This window comes from Pithys albifrons, chromosome 3, assembly GCF_047495875.1.
Source record: "Pithys albifrons albifrons isolate INPA30051 chromosome 3, PitAlb_v1, whole genome shotgun sequence".
Taxonomy (NCBI): domain Eukaryota; kingdom Metazoa; phylum Chordata; class Aves; order Passeriformes; family Thamnophilidae; genus Pithys; species Pithys albifrons.
The window spans coordinates 81,644,766-81,664,515 of NC_092460.1; the positions used below are offsets into that span (position 1 = coordinate 81,644,766).

The window sequence follows — 19,750 nt, forward strand, 5'->3', positions numbered from 1 at the left end:
TGGAAAGTTACAACTCAAGATTTCTTGTCTCCCAAGACTTTGTGATGATGACTTGGCCTTTTATTTTCTGTTTAGGGCAGTAACTTGAACAAAGCTATGACGATAGATGAGGCTCAGGCTTTTGTGGGTGACGAGCCTTGCAACATAAAAACTCTGACTGAAACGGACTTATACTGTGAGCCACCAGAAGTACAACCTCAACCAAAAAAGCGGCAGAAGAGAGACACCATCAACAATCTTCCTGAATTCATTGTAGGTTACCTTTTCTATAGAATTTAGTGTCATGTGTGACACTGGTACAATGCTTCTTAGTTGAAGTAATTTGTTCTCCAAAGTTGTTGTAGTACCATGAAGAAACTCCTTGCAGTTCTTTCTTCCTCCGGCTTCTGCCTGCTGCATGAAAGATGTAACATATGAAGAGCAGTCCCAAGCTGCCAAATGCCTTCTACCTTCATTACATAGGAATGTAAAACTGTAGCTAGACATTCTGTGGATTTTTCTTTCTCTGCTGAGCAAAATTAAATTACGTCATGGAATAAAGTGCTAATGACCCAGATTCAGTGTAAAATATTCAGAAATGCTTCCTTTGTTTGGCAGGTTGAGCTAGAAATTCACTTGTGGGCATTGCTAAGAATTTAGAATGCAACTGAGAAATGGACCACCATCCATTTGCACTTTTTGAGACAAATGTCTGTTTATCCAATTAGGTGAAATTTGGACTCCGGGAATGGATCCTTGGAAGGGTAGAATATGATACACGTGTGACTGATATCCCACTGAATCTTATTTTGCCACTGGTACTTATTCCTATGATAGCAATAATTGGCATTTCTATCATCTGTTACAGGTAAGTTCCTTTAATTAGGAGTTTTTGTTGTCCTAAAGCTTTCAAGGTACTACCTAATTGTTTTCAGCTCAGTCTACAGAAATATTCTTCATCTTTTTTTATGAGCTGCAGAGTTAAGAAAGGGAGTTACAGCTGGAAATATGTATGAGCGCCAATTTATTCCTCTCACGCACAACAAATTCCTTGCTGTCAGTCAGCCCAGTCCATCCTTTATATATAAACACAACAATTGGTCCCAGGCTTCCCAAGTACAAAATTGCAGACTGAGTTGCACACATACCTTTTTGAAATAGCAGCCAAAGTGCAACTTGTCAAAGAGATAACTTATTTTGTCTACATACCCATCAGCATTTATGCTGCCTCAGTCAGCTCTGTAGGTCTGAGCTGGATGGATTTGACTAAGGGGTCATTTTGGCTTTTCCAGCTGAGATAAGTATTACCCACACACAAACTGCATGATTAATAGTGAAATCCATGCTTCATAAAGGGCTAGAACTATGCCTGTATTTCACTTAAGATCTATTTAGTCCAATTTTCAGGTTTGTAATGAGGACCTCATACTGTCCCTCAGAAAGAGGTGGATTTCACTCTTACAGTGCATATCAGTACAGCTGAAGTATGTGCTGTACAGCTCTGATGTTCTTGTGGATCTCTGTCAGCCTTCTCAGTTCAATTCCAGATACACTCCTGAGTGGCTTAGAGCCAGTTCAGGACATGTTGCAAGCAATCTTTGTTCAATGCATACAAACTGAGTTTCTTTACATGGTAGGTGATTGAAGGCATTTTTAGCTATTTCTTATTGGATTTTAAATCATTGGCCCAAGTGTGCTTTAAAGCAGCCAGCCCATGATGGTGCCAAGTTGATTTACATGGAATGAAGACTTCTGCCACTGTTTCTGTTTTTCTCCTCTATTCCCTTTTTGCTGTTCTTTTAAAAAAATCAAAGCCAGGAAAATTTCCTCTGCTCCTTTGGCTTCCCTCTCAGAGCTGTTCCAAATTGTTTACTTTTGCAATTTGTAACTTTTTAAAAATATTACTTTTATTTCATAAAGACGCAAGAGCCAGCAAGCAGAACGGGAGTATGAAAAAATTAAATCACAGCTTGAAGGCCTGGAGGAGAGTGTCAGAGACCGGTGCAAGAAAGAATTCACAGGTATGACAGATATTTTCACTGCTATGCATCCTCTTTTGCAATCAGAAGGCAGACTAAAGGAATGGAGCTAGCTTGTTAAAACTGTCTTTTGGGAACAAATAATTAGTAGATCTTAGTAGTTTTCAGTAATGACATTGACATAGAGCAGATATTTTGCTGTTATACATGAAAGAAGAAAAATAATATAGGTAGCTGAGGTTATTAAAAGAAACTGATATTTTTAGTCTAAAGGAAGCACAGAGTTAGAAACTGGGAATTGAAACTAGTTAAGATACAGGTTACTTATAGCCAGTAATGTGAATGGTCATTGATAAGAAGATAAGAATATTTTATAGTGACTAACCATGCACTTACTATTTAGCACAATGACTGTAAGTGGAAAGTATGCACATTACAATTGTTTTGAGAACTGTAAAATTTATTTGCAGCAATTAACATACAAAGGGATAATTTGGTAAGTTCACAGAAAAGAATAAGCATTTTGCCTTGTATTTCATGTGAAAATCCTAAGCTTGATTTGAGGACCTAACTAATTGTTCTCTGTAAATGCAGAGGCATTGTCCTAGGGAAGGTAGCAGGAGGTGTGAAGGCTCAGCAATTTTACATGTTGAACTACTCATTGCATGCTTAAATTAGGCATCTGAGTGTAAACATAGCAAATTATACTTGCTGTTGGGTCATGTTGAAATAATCTCTATTAAAAAATACCCACATTTTGTCTCTAAAGAGAAAACATTATTTCACGTTGACAGTGGCTAAAGAGCAGAATTGAATAAAAGAGTAATTTCAGGTTAGACTTGGAAATTAATTTAAGAAACGTAGGGTATCTCAAAGATTTCAGCCATGCCGGAGACCTCAGCCCCAGTGGAGTTTTTTCTGGCATTTCTGGGACAGGATGTTCTTTACTTGTACCAGCTTGCTTTTTCTGGAAAACCAACTCCTTCCAGGTTCTGGACACAAACTAGAAGCAAATGTTTGAATCAAGAACTATTCCCAAATGGGCTTCATTTCAAGCTGCTTTTTGAACTGTGAGAGGACCTATCAAGGTCCTCCCTTCCTCTCTCCACTTCTTCCATGGCACTTCATACCTTTCTCTTGCTAGAGTGAGAGTAGGGGGCTACAAATTCCTGCTGCCTGTTGGGCTGAAAGTCCACAAAGTACAAACATTGGAGAAGTAGAATGCACATCCAAGGAGTAATCCAATTCCTAAACTATGTCCACCTTGACTGACAGTTAAATGAAACACTGAAATCAAAATGCATTCTGGTTCCATACTATGAAACTGTAGTGTCAACAGCATGAAGTGCAGACGGTCTAAATAGACAGGACCAAAGGTAGCCAAGGAAAGGGACATAAGAAAGAAAGTGCTAATACCACAAAGAGGGAAACCAGAAAATGCTTTCTGCCCCAGCTTTCCTGAATGCTATAAAATAAAGAGGTAAATGAATGAATAAGAGCAATAAAACTCCTGAGACAATAGGTCACTAAATTAATTAACAGGGTATTCTAGTCAATCAGCAATATTGGGTAATTGGAAAGCCTTCAGCTAGAATAGCTGCTCCAAAAGATGATTCCCTAATTTTTGTCCCTTTGAAGAAATTCAGATCTTTTGAGTCCCTCAGAAATGTTTCCATCAATTTCAATGAACCATTTAACCTGCTTCCTTCTTGCTATCCCTTTCCTTTTAATTAAATTAAATTAGCTTGCTTTATGTTTTAAACCTTTCTTTCATTGGTTGTTTTAAAAGAACTTTCATAACTACCCAGACTCAGAGGATGCAGATTGGGAAAAAAACCCAAGCCAAAACAAAACAGTCAAACAAACAAAAAAAATATTGCAATATCTTTTTTTGTTTCTGTGCTACAGTCCTACATTCATTTGCATGCACTCACTGAGATGCCCATTAAGGCCCTTTTTCAGATAGGCAACAACAAGGAAACCATCAGTGCTAAAGGCAGTTATCCTCATGTCACCATAGGATTAGCTGTGGTCATAGTTAACAGAATAATTGGTAAAAATAGCAAGAGAAAATGTGAGATGAAATAAGATGTTTTAATGCTGAGTTACTTTTTCTCTGTTAGAAGGCTCACAAAGAGATTGTGTTACCTAAAAAATCTGCAGGTTTTTTTAAATTAATATTTAAACTGCGTTGCATATTGCAGATCTAATGATAGAGATGGAGGATCAGACAAATGATATTAATGAAGCTGGAATTCCAGTACTGGACTACAAAACCTATACAGACAGGGTCTTCTTCTTGCCCTCCAAAGACGGAGAGAAGGATGTGATGATTACAGGGAAGCTGGATATTCCTGAGGCCAGGCGCCAGACTGTGGAGCAGGCTTTGTACCAGTTCTCCAACCTTCTCAATAGCAAATCATTTCTCATTAATGTGAGTACTGAAGTAGATTCACCTTGTCTCTTAACTAGGCATAACTGTGTATGAAAGACAGTAGGTTTGCAAACTCAACCAAAATTATTAAAAATAAGCTGTTTTCTTATCATTCTGTTTCCAGACTACCACTGCAGATATGTGGCATCAAGCCAGAGCTTTCTGGTGGGACTGAGAGGCAAGATCCTATTTCTCTGCCCAGTCATAACAGTGTGGAGTTAGTCAACATTGCAGTGGCTGTAGGAAAATGCGTATTACCCAATCTGACATAAAAGCTGGTGTTACAAGTTTGTTTTAGCCTTTTAAGAGAGTGCTGATTCCAATCCTAGCTTCTCATGGGAGTCACCTGCAAGCAGCCATCTGCTGATTATTTGCCCCAGAGAGACAGAGGCTCCTCTAGTGACCTATTCATCAAAACTGACATGCTCACAGCAGTTCTGAAGGGACTTCTAATTGCTCACTCTCAAAAAATGAGGCTCATTGTCAGACACCTAAATATAGATTTAGGCTTCTAACTTTTTCTCTTTTTTTTTTTTAATGAGACTCCAATGCTGAGCTAGTTAATGGTAGTATTAGAGTTTATGGCAGATGAAAGCACATTCCCACGTGTACTTATATTAGTGTCTTTGTAATTTGACATGAAAGGCCTGGGAATTTGGGGGAGAGAAGAGTTGATTTTCTCTTTTTAAAAATTGTCATGAACACTGTTTTTCATTTAATTAAAGCATCCATTTTAGATAAGGTTTTAGTTAAGTATATAAGCATTCCTTGGGTCAGTCCAGTACATTATGTGTCTCTAGAAAAGAATTCTAGGCAACATTTTCTTATAAATAGTTTTTTCAAACTTCTGAAAACTTTTCCATTCTGCACTTAGGAGAATAATATTGCTTGTCTTTTTAGTGCAGACAAGTGTTGAGGTTCTTCAGTCATCTGACTTGATTATATACTTGTTTTCTCTTTCAGTTTATTCACACGCTGGAAAACCAAAGGGAGTTCTCTGCTCGAGCTAAGGTTTATTTTGCATCTTTGCTGACAGTTGCTTTACATGGAAAACTAGAATACTATACTGACATCATGAGGACACTGTTCTTAGAACTGATGGAGCAGTATGTTGTGGCCAAAAACCCAAAGCTGATGCTAAGAAGGTCTGAATGATTGTCATTATTTTCTGTAGGTCTTTGGTTTTCTGTAAATGTGTTTCTTTTGCAATGTGACTATATTAAAATGCCAGCTATCCAGAAAGTCAGAAATAGCTTGGAAGACAAGCCCACCAAAAGCAGCTGTGGAAGGCACAGGCAGGACTGCTGGCCACAGATTTCCTTATTCAAATACAGCAGTGTAGAAACACCTACCTTACTTTAAAATATCATACTGAACATTTAATTTACTTTTTAATCTAACTTCATTCCAAATTCCATCATCTCTGTAATGAGCACACATAGTCAGCTTGTATTGTGCATTCAGTGAGGGCTTGCTCTAGTGTTTTAACCAAGTGTTTTTCTCAAATAAGTTACAATAGACCTTGGTCTGTTTACGTTGTAGCTTTGTAATCTGTAGGTTATTTCCCAGTAACTGCACAACTGGGTTAATATTTTAGCTCTTACAGCATAGACACAGTTTAATATTTTGCATAAAGGATGTATGCTTTTCAGCAGTGAGCTGGAGGTACCCAGGAATGATGAGCAATATAAAGCACTTATCCTAAAGCAAGTATATGCTTTCAAGACTCTACAGGGAAATCATTACATTAGGAGAGTGCATGCAGTTAAACATGTAAAAATATATTTCAAGCAAGCAATGTTTTTCTTTATAATCTTGCCATTAAGTATCTTTCCCATACTCAGGATTGGTTGTTTGGGTTTTTTTCAGGTCTGAAACTGTTGTTGAGAGAATGTTGTCTAACTGGATGTCTATTTGTTTATATCAGTACCTCAAGGTAAGAGTTGAAGTCTGTTGCCAGTTGGGTTTTTTTTTAATCAGTAATACTTAAACATACATTGAGTATATCTTTTGGTTTTGCTTAATTTCATGTCCTTTTCTTTAAACAGGACAATGCTGGGGAGCCTCTTTATAAGTTGTTTAAGGCTATCAAACACCAGGTAGAAAAAGGTCCAGTGGATGCTGTACTAAAGAAAGCCAAGTATACATTGAATGACACAGGCTTACTGGGAGATGATGTAGAGTATACACAGTTGGTAAGTGAAACATGACTAATAGATTTTAATTTTTTTAAAATTAAATCCTATAGTGTCAAGTCTGTACATAGTTTTCTAGACTGCTGTGAACTGCATAGAAATTCTGGTCATAGGCAGGACTATCGATGACCAAAAGAAGATCCAAGAAGGAAAACAGAACTATCAAGTATCTTCTAAGATAAAAATTCAAATCCTGCCACTGTGGAATGCATTTCAATCAATCCTTTTTATAATATCCAGTCTGCCTGGACAGTGGTCAGGGTGTTTGGCTCCTCCCCTTTTCCCATCTAAATTCACTGGCAATTGGTTTTTGCAGAATTCTTGCACTACCATTATGCTTGAACTTCAGGTTGTCTTTCTCTCTTGTAATTGCTGCTGGTCAGCATATCAAACATAATTTTAGAGATCATTCTATTATTATACTATGATGAGCTCCTCTGCAGTCCTGTGAGATGACTCTGCAATCTCCAGAACACTTTATGAACTTCTTTCTGCATTTGTTCCTATGTGAGTCAAACTCTCTTGAACATGGGCAGCCCAACTGGTATTAAAAGGGGTTTATTTCCGCTTAGGGAAATAATTCCCTACAGCGTTGAGAGGAAGCTGCCTCTATAGGCAGTTCTGGAGACCCATGTTACATGCCTCAAGTGGGATGAGGTGGACATTCCTGCCAAGGGAGCTCCCCCTCTGAGCTTGACCACCCCCTGAATCTGATCACCAGTGCCATGGTCCAGTTCTCTTCTATTATGAGTTCTACTTTGACTTAATTCTGTTCACTGCCAGAAATTTCCACCACTTTTTCAACCATACTCTGGAACACAGATTCACTGTCCTTTAAAAAAACTGAAGCAGCCCACTTATTTGCTGTTCAGGAAGTGTAAAATTTAGTTTTAGTCTTTCTGACAGTGTTGCTGGTTTTCTTCAGGATACAGTGTAGTAAATATCAAAGACTTGCAGACTGTCCTTCAGAGACCAATGGAGGATTTTTTTCCTTTTCTAATTTCTTTTTTGTTAACATGTTAGGAGTCATTTGTTAAATGCCACCCTGACGCCTGATCCCATCAGATCTCGGAAGCTAAGCAGGGTCAGACCCGGTTAGTACTTGGATGGGAGACCTCCTGGGAATAACGAGGACTCTAGGTTCCAGTCCCGAGGACTTCATTGTCACCATCCAAGCTCACTTGGCTGTGGCAGATGAACCTTAGGAGTTGAAGGGTGGGGCCAGTTCTGCGCATGCTGTGCCTCACCTAAAATATCCACTGCGCAGGCTTGAAGAGCACAGCCATGTGGGTAGAGCCCTTCCCAAATCTTCATTCACAAAGCCTAGCCATGAAAAGACTCATTTGTAGTTGTCTTCAACTGAGAAAAGTGCGGAAAGAGAAACAGTGTGGAAAGAGAAACTTAAAAAAACTTTAAGTCCTGATTTGGAAAAAAAAATCACCATTTTATATACTCTGAAGGGATGCTGATGGGAGGGCTGATGTGAGGAGATGGCTGTGGGACTTTGACTCACAGAGCCACCAGACTGTGACCTAGACTCCCTGGAGGAAGAGTGTAGTGGGCAAGAAGAAATATTTTAGGCTGAACTGATATGTTGGGGATTAGTTGAGTAGATCTTTATAATTGAACCGAAAGTGCCACCACAGAAAACACACTGACTGGCAATGCTGGCTATATTTTCTGTTGTGTATGGAGAAAAAAATTTATTTGCACTGTACATCATGTAAGACTTAATGATAATAATTATTTATTCAGTCTGGTTTTTTCACAGAAAAAAACCCAGTGTCTGCAATTAAGCTAAATGAGTCAGTGTGAAAGCAGAAAATTTGTGTATGCAATCAGATATGGGCACAACAAGCATATTAACCAGATATTAAACATTATCACATTGTACAGCAGCAGTATTTGGTCCAGATCTACAAATTTCCCATCAAAAAAATATGTTATGTGTGTGTATGCATGGAAGACGATGAGATACATGTGTATATATTTGTGTTGAAATATTATGAAGGGAGGGGTACTATTGCCATAAGTTATTGGGATCTTAGGCATAATGATGATGATGTGGTAACTGAGTAGTCAGGGAGCATTTGTGCACCAGAGTAGGTTAAAGCATGAGTTAATTCCCTCATTTCTGCCTGAAAGTGAGACAAGGTGGGAAAGTACAGCATAGAGCAGTTGTCTGCTCTCTAATTGTTCTTATTTAAAAGATGAATCTGTTTTGCATCACTGGTTACACTGACATGCTGCATACTGAACCAGCAGCAAAATCATGTCTAATTACCATAAAGCTAATAGGAAAAGGAAGGTGAAATCTCATGATTAGTTTGAGAGTTCTATCAAGGGACAGTGCAATCATGTTTAATTTAACTGCCGTATGGCATAGCTTTTCTTCACTGTTTAAAAATATCAGCTATGCAAGTTTATTTCTGAGGTCTGATATGATAAATTCAGGCATTATGGTTGGCAGGACCATATGTAGCTGAGAGCTGTGGTGCTTTGGATGTGCTTGGCCTCCTAAGCTATCTGACTGGCAGAAGATCCACCACAGCTCTGAGCTGTTGTACTGATTCAGCTAGTAAAAGAAAGAGAATCTTCATAACATCTATTTGGTTTTGTTGATTCATTTTCCTTCTGGGGAGGTTTCCTGGCCATGATTTTCTTATTTGCTTTTGCCTATATTGAAACTGACACTTCTATAGCAAAGCTACTTTCAAAAAAGCCACTCTAGATTTAGCAAATTACAGGCTTTCAAGAAATTGTCTCTAATACTAAAAAGCCATGTCAATACTATCAGAAAACAGTAATATTTTAGAACTAGTTAGTTGTATTTCTTGGAGCTACTAGAGTTATTGTGACAACAGTAAGCAGTACAAACACCAGAGATGATAGAAATGGCTTTTACATGTATGTGTGTGTGTGTGTGGTTAATGAACCTCTGGTCACAGGAAGTAAAGTTAGGGGAGCTGAACAACTCAGTCCTCATTAGTTGAGCCATGTTAAATCACCATATGTACAGAAGTAGTCTGCTGAACTTAAAAACCACAGCCATTTAGACAGCATAAAGGAAGGCAGAAGTACACAATATTCTAGGAGCTCAGCAAAGTGCAGTTCAAATGATTATTGAAAACTCATGAAGTCTGAACACTGTATTACTTGGCTTTTTTATGGGTTTATGTTTTGGATTATCAGTCATTGGTCCAGCTGCTCTGTTCTTGAGTGTTCCTCTTTAATAAACTCAGTAATATTAGCATATTAGACATGACTAAATCTATTCTGTATCTTTTCTGCTTTGTCATAATGGTAGGAATTAACTGGAATTTGTGATAGCTGGTTGGCTGCATAACAGCAAAAGATCCTTCAAATAATCCCTCAAATAATCCATAGTCCTATTGCAAATCTATGTTGCTGTACAATAACCATTGCATGGTGAATTTCAGATACTGTTTGCATTTAAATCACCCATAAAAACAGATTCAGAGGTAATTCAGCACTGATTTGTCTTAATAACCACGTACATTCTTTTCTTTACAGACAGTTAATGTGTATGTGCAAGATGGAGGAAACGATTCCATACCTGTAAAAGTGCTGAACTGTGATACTATATCACAAGTAAAGGAAAAGATAATAGACCAAGTGTATCGAAGTCTGCCATGTTCCCAGTGGCCAAAAGCTGACAGTGTAGTTCTTGGTAGGTAGCTACCTGTGATTCTATACATTACAGGTGATTTTGTATTTTTCTTTTAAAATGCCTATAAGAGCATTGATTCCTTGGATTTGGTTTGTTTTCTTTTTTAAAAAGAAAAAGGTTGAATTCACATTCAGCTGAATGCAAAAATACAGCATTTTGCAGCAATCTTAATATGCCTTAAAAACGAATGCTTTCTTACAGAGTTATTTTTCCTGACTCTTAAAGTTTTGGTATACTGTCATTAGTGTGCAAAGAGCCTGTTAATGACTGTTAGCACAAATGTATTCATGTCTGACAGAGTCAGTATCTCAGGTACTAATTAATGTGATAATGACAGCATGGATAATTAACTGATGGAGAAGTAATGATGCAATTTCAGAAAGTGGTACTGATTTTTAGTTGCTTTTATGATGGTTATTCAAAAGAATTAAAACTTACAGGAACTGCACTTTTAGTAGATGATGAACCACCTAGCTTTTGAAAATCATCCTCCTTGAAGGCTTTCAAAATAGCTGTTCTCTTCTTGAGGGAAAAAAAAAAAGAAAAGAATTGCTGTTACTTAAAAAGGCCTAATTATCTCATAATATAAGCTCAAATTAATTTTTTTTCAATATCTTCATTCCTGCATTAATCTGAAAGTAGAAGATGGAATTCTTGCTCTTCAACAAATCCTAGTAAATTTCCTAAAAATGTCTTTTCTATTCCATGAAGTCCTACTCTATTTTGGACTGATAGCAGATCTTATGGTATATAGTTATAGTATTCTATGCAAAGGAATTTGACTTTTTATGGAAAATAATCAAAAGCCATAAGCATGATTAGGAATACTTCATACTCACTTCTGTAATAAAGACCAAACCATTAAGCAATAAAAACTACACATTTTGGGCATGTACTAAATTACTTCTCTTAATGTTCCACAATGTGTCAGTGGGTCTGTAAAACATTGTTCAAGTAGTTACTTTTTCACATGGTTAAAAACTGTTTTTTCTCACTTTAATTACCCATAGAGTGGCGTCCAGGTTCTACTGCACAGATCCTCTCAGACTTGGATTTAACATCCCAAAGAGATGGCAGATGGAAACGTATCAACACATTAATGCACTATAACGTAAGGTGTTTCAAAACAGTTGTTTGCACCTGTTAACTCTTCCCTACTAATAAATAAAATCTGTATTTATTTTCAGAGAAACTTCTGTGCTACATACAGCTTGTCCAGAGAAGCTGTAGATACCCCATCCTTGGACATGTTCAAGGCTGGGCTGAATGGGTCTTTGAGCAATCAGATCTAGTGGATCTAGTAAATCTGCCTGTGCCAGGGGAGTTGGAATTAGATGATCTGTAAGATCCCTTCCAACCCAAAACATTCTTTGATTCTATGATAATGTATCAAAGGAAAAACATGGTGTCTGAGTCTAGGCAGGAAAAGCTTCAAGAGTGCAAAAGGTTGGGTCTAGACATATTGCCAGATAACAACAGATAACCTGATTAATAAAGAGAAAAGTTTGTTAGCTTTCCCTCAGAAGACAGACAGGTCTGATTCTTCATGAGAAACCTCATTTTTGTATAAAGGGCACCCACACTGGATTGATGAATCACCTTAAGCCTTGGCAATGCTCCCAGTATTTCAGTAATCTCAGAGGTGTTGATGGGATCTCTTATTAAAGGAGAGGGAGGGAGTCTGTTCTGAATTGCAGTTGGTTGCTGAAGAAGTCTGAAAGGCAGCAGTCATCTAGATTCCCTGCAACAGATTACAGAAACCACACTTCATGTTTTGAAAAAGAGGTTCAGTGTTGCGTGCTTCTTTCGAAGAGCATCTCTTTGTGTTTTCAAAGGTCCGAGATGGTGCCACACTTATCTTATCAAAAATGGGCATTTCCCAGCAGCCAGAGGATAATCAGCAAGATGTCCCAGGGGAAAGTAAGTATCTTGTGGCTTCCCTACCTCTCAAGATAACTGGAAGTCAAAAACGACACAGAGAGAGTGATACTGCTGTCTTGATCTTGTTTATCAAGCACTTCTGTGGAACTAGATATTCCCCACTATACTATATAAGGTTTATTTGTTGTGCGTTACCCACTGTAGACTTGCAATAGTTTTCTTTGCCCTCATTATAAAAGTCTTAAATACTGGGACTTTTACCATAACTGCTGAGTTCATACTCCAACTTAATAGAAAGTATTCTTATTAAAATTTCCTTGCATGTTTTGTTTTTAATCACGCTACATCTATAGTCAAACTGTAAGTTTCATCTTCCAGAGCTTAATCTCTTTTTCTCTTTCCTTCATCCTTTACTCACTTTCCGCTTCAAATTTCTTCCACTTCTTATTAGACTGAGATTTAAATGCAGTATTCTAGATGAACCATAATAGGGACTAGCTCCCTTCTCTGTGACATGAAATGGATCTGATGTGATTTTTTTATTGCATTTCTTACAACTATGTTGCCTTGCAAACACATCTCTCTACACTGATATTTTGTGTCTCTCTCCCTTTGAGTGATGCTTCACCAGCTATGCTAGCTTGTTTTTTCCCAGGGCTTTTTGGTTGGCTTAATTAATTCCATACATTTTATCTCTTTAGATGCAGCATTTTTCACAATTCCTTTGTTCTTTTTAAGACTTGCAATCCACTGCCAGTTAGTGTCAGGAATTTCCACATAATATTTCTACGCTTTGTCATCACTAATGCAGCCATTGCATAATTCTTGTATTGCTGTCTGCTACAGTATGCTGGACTTCTCAACACAGAAGACAACCTGTTAGCTTGCAACTCATCTTTTAAAGCTTTTACTTTTACATGTTAGTTTTCTGTCTAGACCAATTTTCTATCTCAAAATCTCTTGGAGAGACAATATCCATTACAGCCTCAAATGCACTCAGATTTTTATAAAAATATTTACTTGTGAATTTATGTTCTTTGTCCGATGTATTTCCTTTACAGATTTCAGATGTTCAGTTTCTCTGGTGTTTTTTTTATCCTTGTATTCAGTTCTTTTACATAAAGTAGAACTCAGATTTATGGAACAATAATTGTTGAGATCATTCTTCCTCTTATGATCTCATTTGATATCCTTTTCTGTCTAGCACTGGTTGAAAAAGCCATTTCTTTATCAAATAGTTTTATTCCTTTAAACAGATTTACTGATCTTAGATTTAGTAGGTTTCAAGGGCTCAGCAGTCAAACAGGTTGGAAATAATATGCCAGAAATGTACATCTTTCAAGAAGATGGGTTTCAGCTGATAGCTCTGATGTATATCACTATTTAGCAAAAAAGTGCAAACTTCCATTTCATTTGTTTTGAGTGTAGTACAGGAAATTAAGACAGGCAGAACTGTTTACTTTTTACTCTGTCTTCCTGGTTTTTTTCCATTGAGACATTTTCCAGCAGAAATAAGTCTGATAATGGTCATGTCTACACCTCTGTTACTATCCTCTTACCCCTTTACTGCAAGTGCCTGGCACAGCTGGCCAAGCAGTGACTGTTCTGTCACAGCAGGTGCCAACCCAGCATGTTAACTTAAAAAGCCATCCAGTTCAATACAGAGGGCAGTGGAGTGCAACCAGGCAAGGATTCCTAGTCTCTCTTCAATTTGGTGGCACTGATTGCTGAGGCTGTAGTCACCTCCCCTCTAAAGAATTGGGGTAGACCATGAACGGAGTCTGGTGGTGCCCTTAACTTGCTTTGCTTTCTTAACAGAGAACAGCCCTCCCCACCTCTCTGCCCTTGTGGCAGGCAGTAGAGGACCAGATCACATGTTTTTCTTTTTTTATTGGGTTGGGGTTTTTTCTTTCCTCCTTCTCTACAATTATGTCATTAGCCATGATTCAGTATGATGAAGCTCTTTGAACAAGCGTGATCTGTACTCCAAGGTGAATTCCTTAGTTATACATGTGGCATACCAAATTGTAAAGGGAAAGCTGAGTTCTGGGGACAGTGCTGTCACACAAGGGCTCTTGTGCAAAAGAGAAACATCTGCAGAGAATTCAGATCCTGAAGTATCAAGTGAAGACAGCTACCACCATATTTTTTTCTCCACACCCTGTCTTGGACCATGGTAGTGTACAAATTTGGAACGACAGTGTTTCACACCAGGCTACCCCATTTTCTTTAGCACCAAGGTCCCCAGAGCTGTCTGGTGCCAACTTGTTCTGTTGGAAAGCTATAAAAATGTTAAAAAGATAGTGCAGTGACAGCCTGCCGTGATAGTGATTTGTGACACTGTGTATAAAAGGGAGAGGAGAGGATCAGAGGCTTCCCCTCCCACACATACACATTTATATGACACAGAGATTTACAGGGTTGGAATAAAGAGAAAACCACTCGTGACTCTGTGAATGAGGCTTGTGATCAAGTGGATTTCCTTTTCTTTAGCATCTCATTAACTTGCACCTTTTGCATTAAGTATCAGCTGAAGCCACTGACTGTCAGCCAAAGTAGGAGGGTTTGCACAGAAAGAAAATGTAAAACCATGTTCAGAGATGTTACTCTAAAACCTGGCATTGCTTCCATGCTGCTTTTAATTCACAGATTATAACAGGAAGATACCAGAAGCTGGAGGTTGTGACAAATGAAATGCAGCATCTTTTGCTTCTGGAGACAATAAATGCAATTACTAATTTGTATCAAAATGGAAAATTGTTTCAGTGATTTCATATCAGTATTTCTGTACTGAACTATAAACCAATACAACACATTCTGTTATTCTGGGTGTTTTCACAGGGGTTTGTTGTTTTTTTTTTTCTTTTTGAATTCTTAATAAAAATAGACACAGGGTTGCAGATCAGAAATACCGATTAGCAGATCCATGAAGGCAGCCCCTCCTTCATCTCTATGGAGCAGTATTCATGGGGGTGGAGAAGACTGGAAGGAAGATAATTTGCTGCAGGTCACACAAGGGGAAAGGGGCTGTATTGCCTGTCACCATCTCATTTGCCTTCATCATGTGTACATGATGTTTCATACCACTATAATTAGTCATCACAGTCTATATTTGCCATTAACCCTTCCCCCCACAAATTATTTTATATTGGCCAAAGTATGCCCAAGGAGCAAGACAAAGAATTCAGGGGAACATTTGACCCAGTGGGCACAGTCTTCTCCCTGGTTAAACTTGATGCATAGCGTGGCTAGGATGATAAAAAAGGGAGGTGTTTCCCCTATCTTTTATTTTCTTCACTTCATACTTTTCCATTTGTGAAAATATTATCTCACAGAAATGTTATTTTCTCTTAGCCAACTGCTGACATGTTTTGTTGCCCCATGTTCTGAATGTCCCTTCCTCTGTCTTCCTGCTTCTTTGTGTTGCAGAAGTTCATCTTGTTACGCTGTAGTCTCGAAATCCTTACTTTCCGAAGAAATTAGTACTGTTCCAATAGTAGCCAATTCTACTGTTGCTAAACAAACACAGGACAAATTAAGCAGCATGTAAGAGCCAGTGATCTCACTGGAAACCCATTTAGTTGTTTCCTCTTCTCTCCAAAGTTAAACTGGGCCACATACCATCAGGAGAGCAAAGAGAGGAAGCAGTTTACCAAACGACTGACGTAAGACTGGAAAATAGTTTCTGCTCTAACTGTGTGATTTGATCTGTTAATTTACAAAAGTAAATAACAGGGATTGCAAAAGAAATTCCAGAATACCATTAATGGTATCGATTGCAAAATCGCAGCTGCTTCAAAATAAAGTGTTTGCTTTTATTTCTCTCTATTTTATTTTATATTTTCCCCCTGCCTTGTTAAAAAGAAGTAAAGGTCTCAGAAGACTGCATAGCTAATGCTTTTCGTGAGGATATATGAAGTAGATTCAGGCAAAAGTATTAGTTTAGCCAGATTACACAAAAATGTTATTTACCCCTGCGATGCAAAATATTGAACGTACATGCAAGCTTGGAAATTCAATGTAGCTGTTGAAGAACTTAGTTAATAAACTGCTATGGTCAAAATTAATGCAATTTGCAGCTGATATTTTGTGCTGTAACTGGAATTCAGTTATGTTAGAGGTGTATATTAAAGCATAAAACTTCACACTAATGCAAAATAATTCGTGCAGTGGGGTTGAATCATCATTTTTAAGGGAAAAATAACTTTCATATTTTTAAGACACCAATGATTTTAAATATACTGGTTCAATAACTCCCACTGGAAACACAACACTGATTTTAGGAACTATGCCAAATAGACAGAAAAGTTCAGGAATTAAATAAAGAACAAGCAAAACCAGGAGATTTGAAAGTAAGTTTCTGATACAGAAACTCTTTTCAAGGAATATTAATTGCAAGTTAAAAGGATTATATCTCTTTTAGAACTATTTGTAACAAAATATTTTCAAGCATAGAGTTTGTCTGAGTAATGTTGATGCTGAAATGCAAAATTCCCTTTATCCTCGGTGTGATCATTGAAGTAAGCTCAGGGACCAGATGCATGGCCAAGCCATGGATACCATGATGAGGCACTGTAATCAGACGAGCTGTCATTGCATCCAAGTGTTTCTGCTATATGGTATCAGAATGGATAGGAATCTCTCTCTCTGGTTTCAACAATGAATGCTTTTGCTGCAGTCACTACCTCTGGCTGCTGGAGTCTGTGTCATCTCAGTGAAGGGATGCATTTTTTCTCTTCTCTGCTATAAAGTCAAGTTGTGCTCTTCAAATGCGGATAAAGGAGGGTTTGAACTGAGGTAACACTTTGACCTCAGCAGTTAGGGTAAAGATGTGAATTGTAATGGTATTACCTAGCAATAAAGGTTTTACCTGAAGTAGTCTGCAATTGATATTTCTGTGGTGGCTGTGGGGTCAGGCCTAGCTGAGTTTCTATAACTTGATCATGTCTCCAAGAATTCACAAAGGAATAGAGTACTTCTTTGTGTGGACCTCAAAGAAGACACATACTGTGCTTATAAGACCAAACAGGAGTTTCATTATTCTGTGATTCCTTCCTCTCCCTTTGGTCTTGACGAGACCCAGCTTTTTCAGCTATGTATTGTTGGACATTTAGTACTTGAGTTGTATATGTTGGACAGAAACAGAGTAATCTAGATCCTCTTGGCAAGAATAGAGGTATGTTAAGGATAGGGAACAAATACCTTACATATATATATATGTATATGATTGGTTTTGTGTTGCTATTTTGAGTGTGGGGTGGTTTTTGTACTTATTGTGATTACTGTTTCTAGGGCATGCACTCCTGGAAGATGAAAATAAGGTCTGGCATCTAGTCCGGCCAGTAGATGAAATGGACGAAGGTAAATCAAAGCGGGGCAGTGTGAAAGAAAAAGAGAGGACCAAAGCTATTACAGAAATCTACCTGACGAGACTTCTTTCTGTGAAGGTAGGGCTCATATGTGCTATGGCTACACCTTAATTCTATACATTTTGAGGTACAACAGAAGGAAATGGTACAACTATTAGTCATTCATTTGGCTGCAATTTTAAATATCTGTCATGTACATACAAGCTGGTGTTCAAGGTTTCAAGTGATTAATATGCCCTGAGGAATATTACTGGGAAAGAGATAAAGTACTATTCCTGAGCTGAGAACCATTATTATGTGATTGTTAAATAAGGATTTTCCTTGCTAAACAAAGATGGATATTCTGCTCTGTATCACCTGTTTAGACAAAATTTTGTTGGGTTTTCTTTTGAACTGAATGCTTTATAAAATCCTACAGAGGATTTTATATTTCCTTGTGATCAGTGCTGCAGTGCAATCTAGAAAAATAAAGTTTCCAAATAATAATAGTCCTTTCAGTGTATCTTCAGTGCCTATACTGCAGGATGAATCATGAGCAAAATAATTTTGTAAGGCTGACAGCTGGAGTGATGGTATGAAAGAGAGTGCAGCCCTTTAAAAGCATCAGCCAATGAGCTGAGTTGAGATGAATTCTATCTCAATAGGGTCATCTCTCAAACAAGGGGACTCTCTGAAGTTACAGTCTCTAAGGTCCAGGCAGATGCAGGAATCCAACGAAGCACACAGACCTCCTGAGACACTTCACTCCTTGGAGCTCATGGATCTGAGTAGACTGGGTGTATGATAAGACCCAAGTGCTTGCCCTCAAACAAAAAAATCAAATGTTTGCTGGCACTTCTTTCTCTCGATCTCTTTTTAAAAATTGCCTGGTGCTCTGGTGTCAGAAAAACTGAAGCTGCAAAACCATTGCAAAGTTGCTAAAAATTACTTTATGTGCACAATGACCCTGAAGCACAAATGTAACAACCAGTTTCTGCTGCTTTGATCTAGTAAAAAGCACACCCTTCTTTGCAAACTGTAGGATATTTGGTGAAGTCACAACCTTCCAGTCTGAAACATAAAATTGTGCTCTATGTTGGCAGTTTACAAGGTCACTGCACTAAAAAGTTGCTTGCTTTTTTTCACTCTTAGCACTCAAGATGAAGACCATCAGTGACTGCAACTGGATAATGGGCTCTTATTGTCAATAGGAATAAAAGATGCTAAAATGGTATTGAGTTCAGCTTGTAACACAAATGTAATTGGTTTTTTGCTTTTAGGGAACACTTCAGCAGTTTGTAGATGACTTCTTTCATAGTGTCCTCAACTCGAATCATGTGGTGCCACCAGCTGTGAAGTACTTTTTTGACTTTCTCGATGAGCAAGCAGAAAAACATGACATCAAGGATGAAGATACTATTCACATCTGGAAAACAAACAGGTACCATATGGACAGAGTCATACTTGTATTGCAGAGAAATGAGAGTGCAATTTCCAGGTAGATACTAGCACTCTTATCACAAAACAAAGTAAATTTCATTTACAATGCTCAGAATCATTTTAATTGAGATAATATGTTTGTGTGATCAGAAGGATTCCCTGCTTACCTATGGGATTGTCACTAGCAGATTGACTGCTTTTTAATTTTGTCTTTCCTCAGAGAAGAGGAAAGCAAGAGGCAAATGGGTCTAAATTTGCCCGCCAAATCAAAATCAAATACTTACTTGGTAGTTCCTCTGACCACACAGACATCTCTTGCTATTTTGGGGCACTTAAGGTTCTTCTCATATGAGTTTTTCTGTGAGATATATAAAGGCTTAGTTTTCAGAAATGGAAACCAGACAAGCTTGTATAATTGTTGAAATACAAAATTAAGCATCATTGTTGTGAGGAGATCAAAATGTAAACTCCATACTTAATTTCATATGATTTGCTTGTTGTGGAACATTTATTGTGTAAAAAGGATTATTTATATTTTCCTTGCTTTGCAGCCTGCCTCTTAGGTTCTGGGTAAACATACTGAAAAATCCTCACTTCATCTTTGATGTTCATGTTCACGAAGTAGTGGATGCTTCCTTGTCAGTCATTGCACAGACTTTCATGGATGCTTGCACAAGAACAGAGCACAAATTAAGCAGAGTAAGTGATTTGCATTCTACATCCCGATTATGCTCATGCCTGACAAGACAAAAGGCATCCCCACAGACAATACCCATTCTCTGAAAAGCCTTGATCATTTCTTT

At 37.9% G+C, this 19,750-nt stretch overlaps 1 protein-coding gene across 6 annotated transcripts in view; it reads left to right on the plus strand.

Moving 5' to 3' along the window:
* The window catches only part of PLXNB2 (plexin B2), a 251,032-nt gene that overhangs the window by 223,400 nt on the left and 7,882 nt on the right, over positions 1 to 19,750 (plus strand). For all 6 annotated transcript variants that reach the window (XM_071552525.1, XM_071552524.1, XM_071552528.1 and 3 more), the window contains 13 exons: positions 76 to 252; positions 708 to 847; positions 1,900 to 2,000; positions 4,163 to 4,392; positions 5,356 to 5,537; positions 6,262 to 6,328; positions 6,441 to 6,587; positions 10,122 to 10,278; positions 11,289 to 11,389; positions 12,114 to 12,198; positions 17,452 to 17,606; positions 18,788 to 18,948; positions 19,499 to 19,646. In XM_071552525.1, the coding sequence (XP_071408626.1) occupies positions 76 to 252; positions 708 to 847; positions 1,900 to 2,000; positions 4,163 to 4,392; positions 5,356 to 5,537; positions 6,262 to 6,328; positions 6,441 to 6,587; positions 10,122 to 10,278; positions 11,289 to 11,389; positions 12,114 to 12,198; positions 17,452 to 17,606; positions 18,788 to 18,948; positions 19,499 to 19,646 (1,851 nt within the window). The remainder of the gene's footprint in view (positions 1 to 75; positions 253 to 707; positions 848 to 1,899; positions 2,001 to 4,162; positions 4,393 to 5,355; positions 5,538 to 6,261; positions 6,329 to 6,440; positions 6,588 to 10,121; positions 10,279 to 11,288; positions 11,390 to 12,113; positions 12,199 to 17,451; positions 17,607 to 18,787; positions 18,949 to 19,498; positions 19,647 to 19,750) is intronic.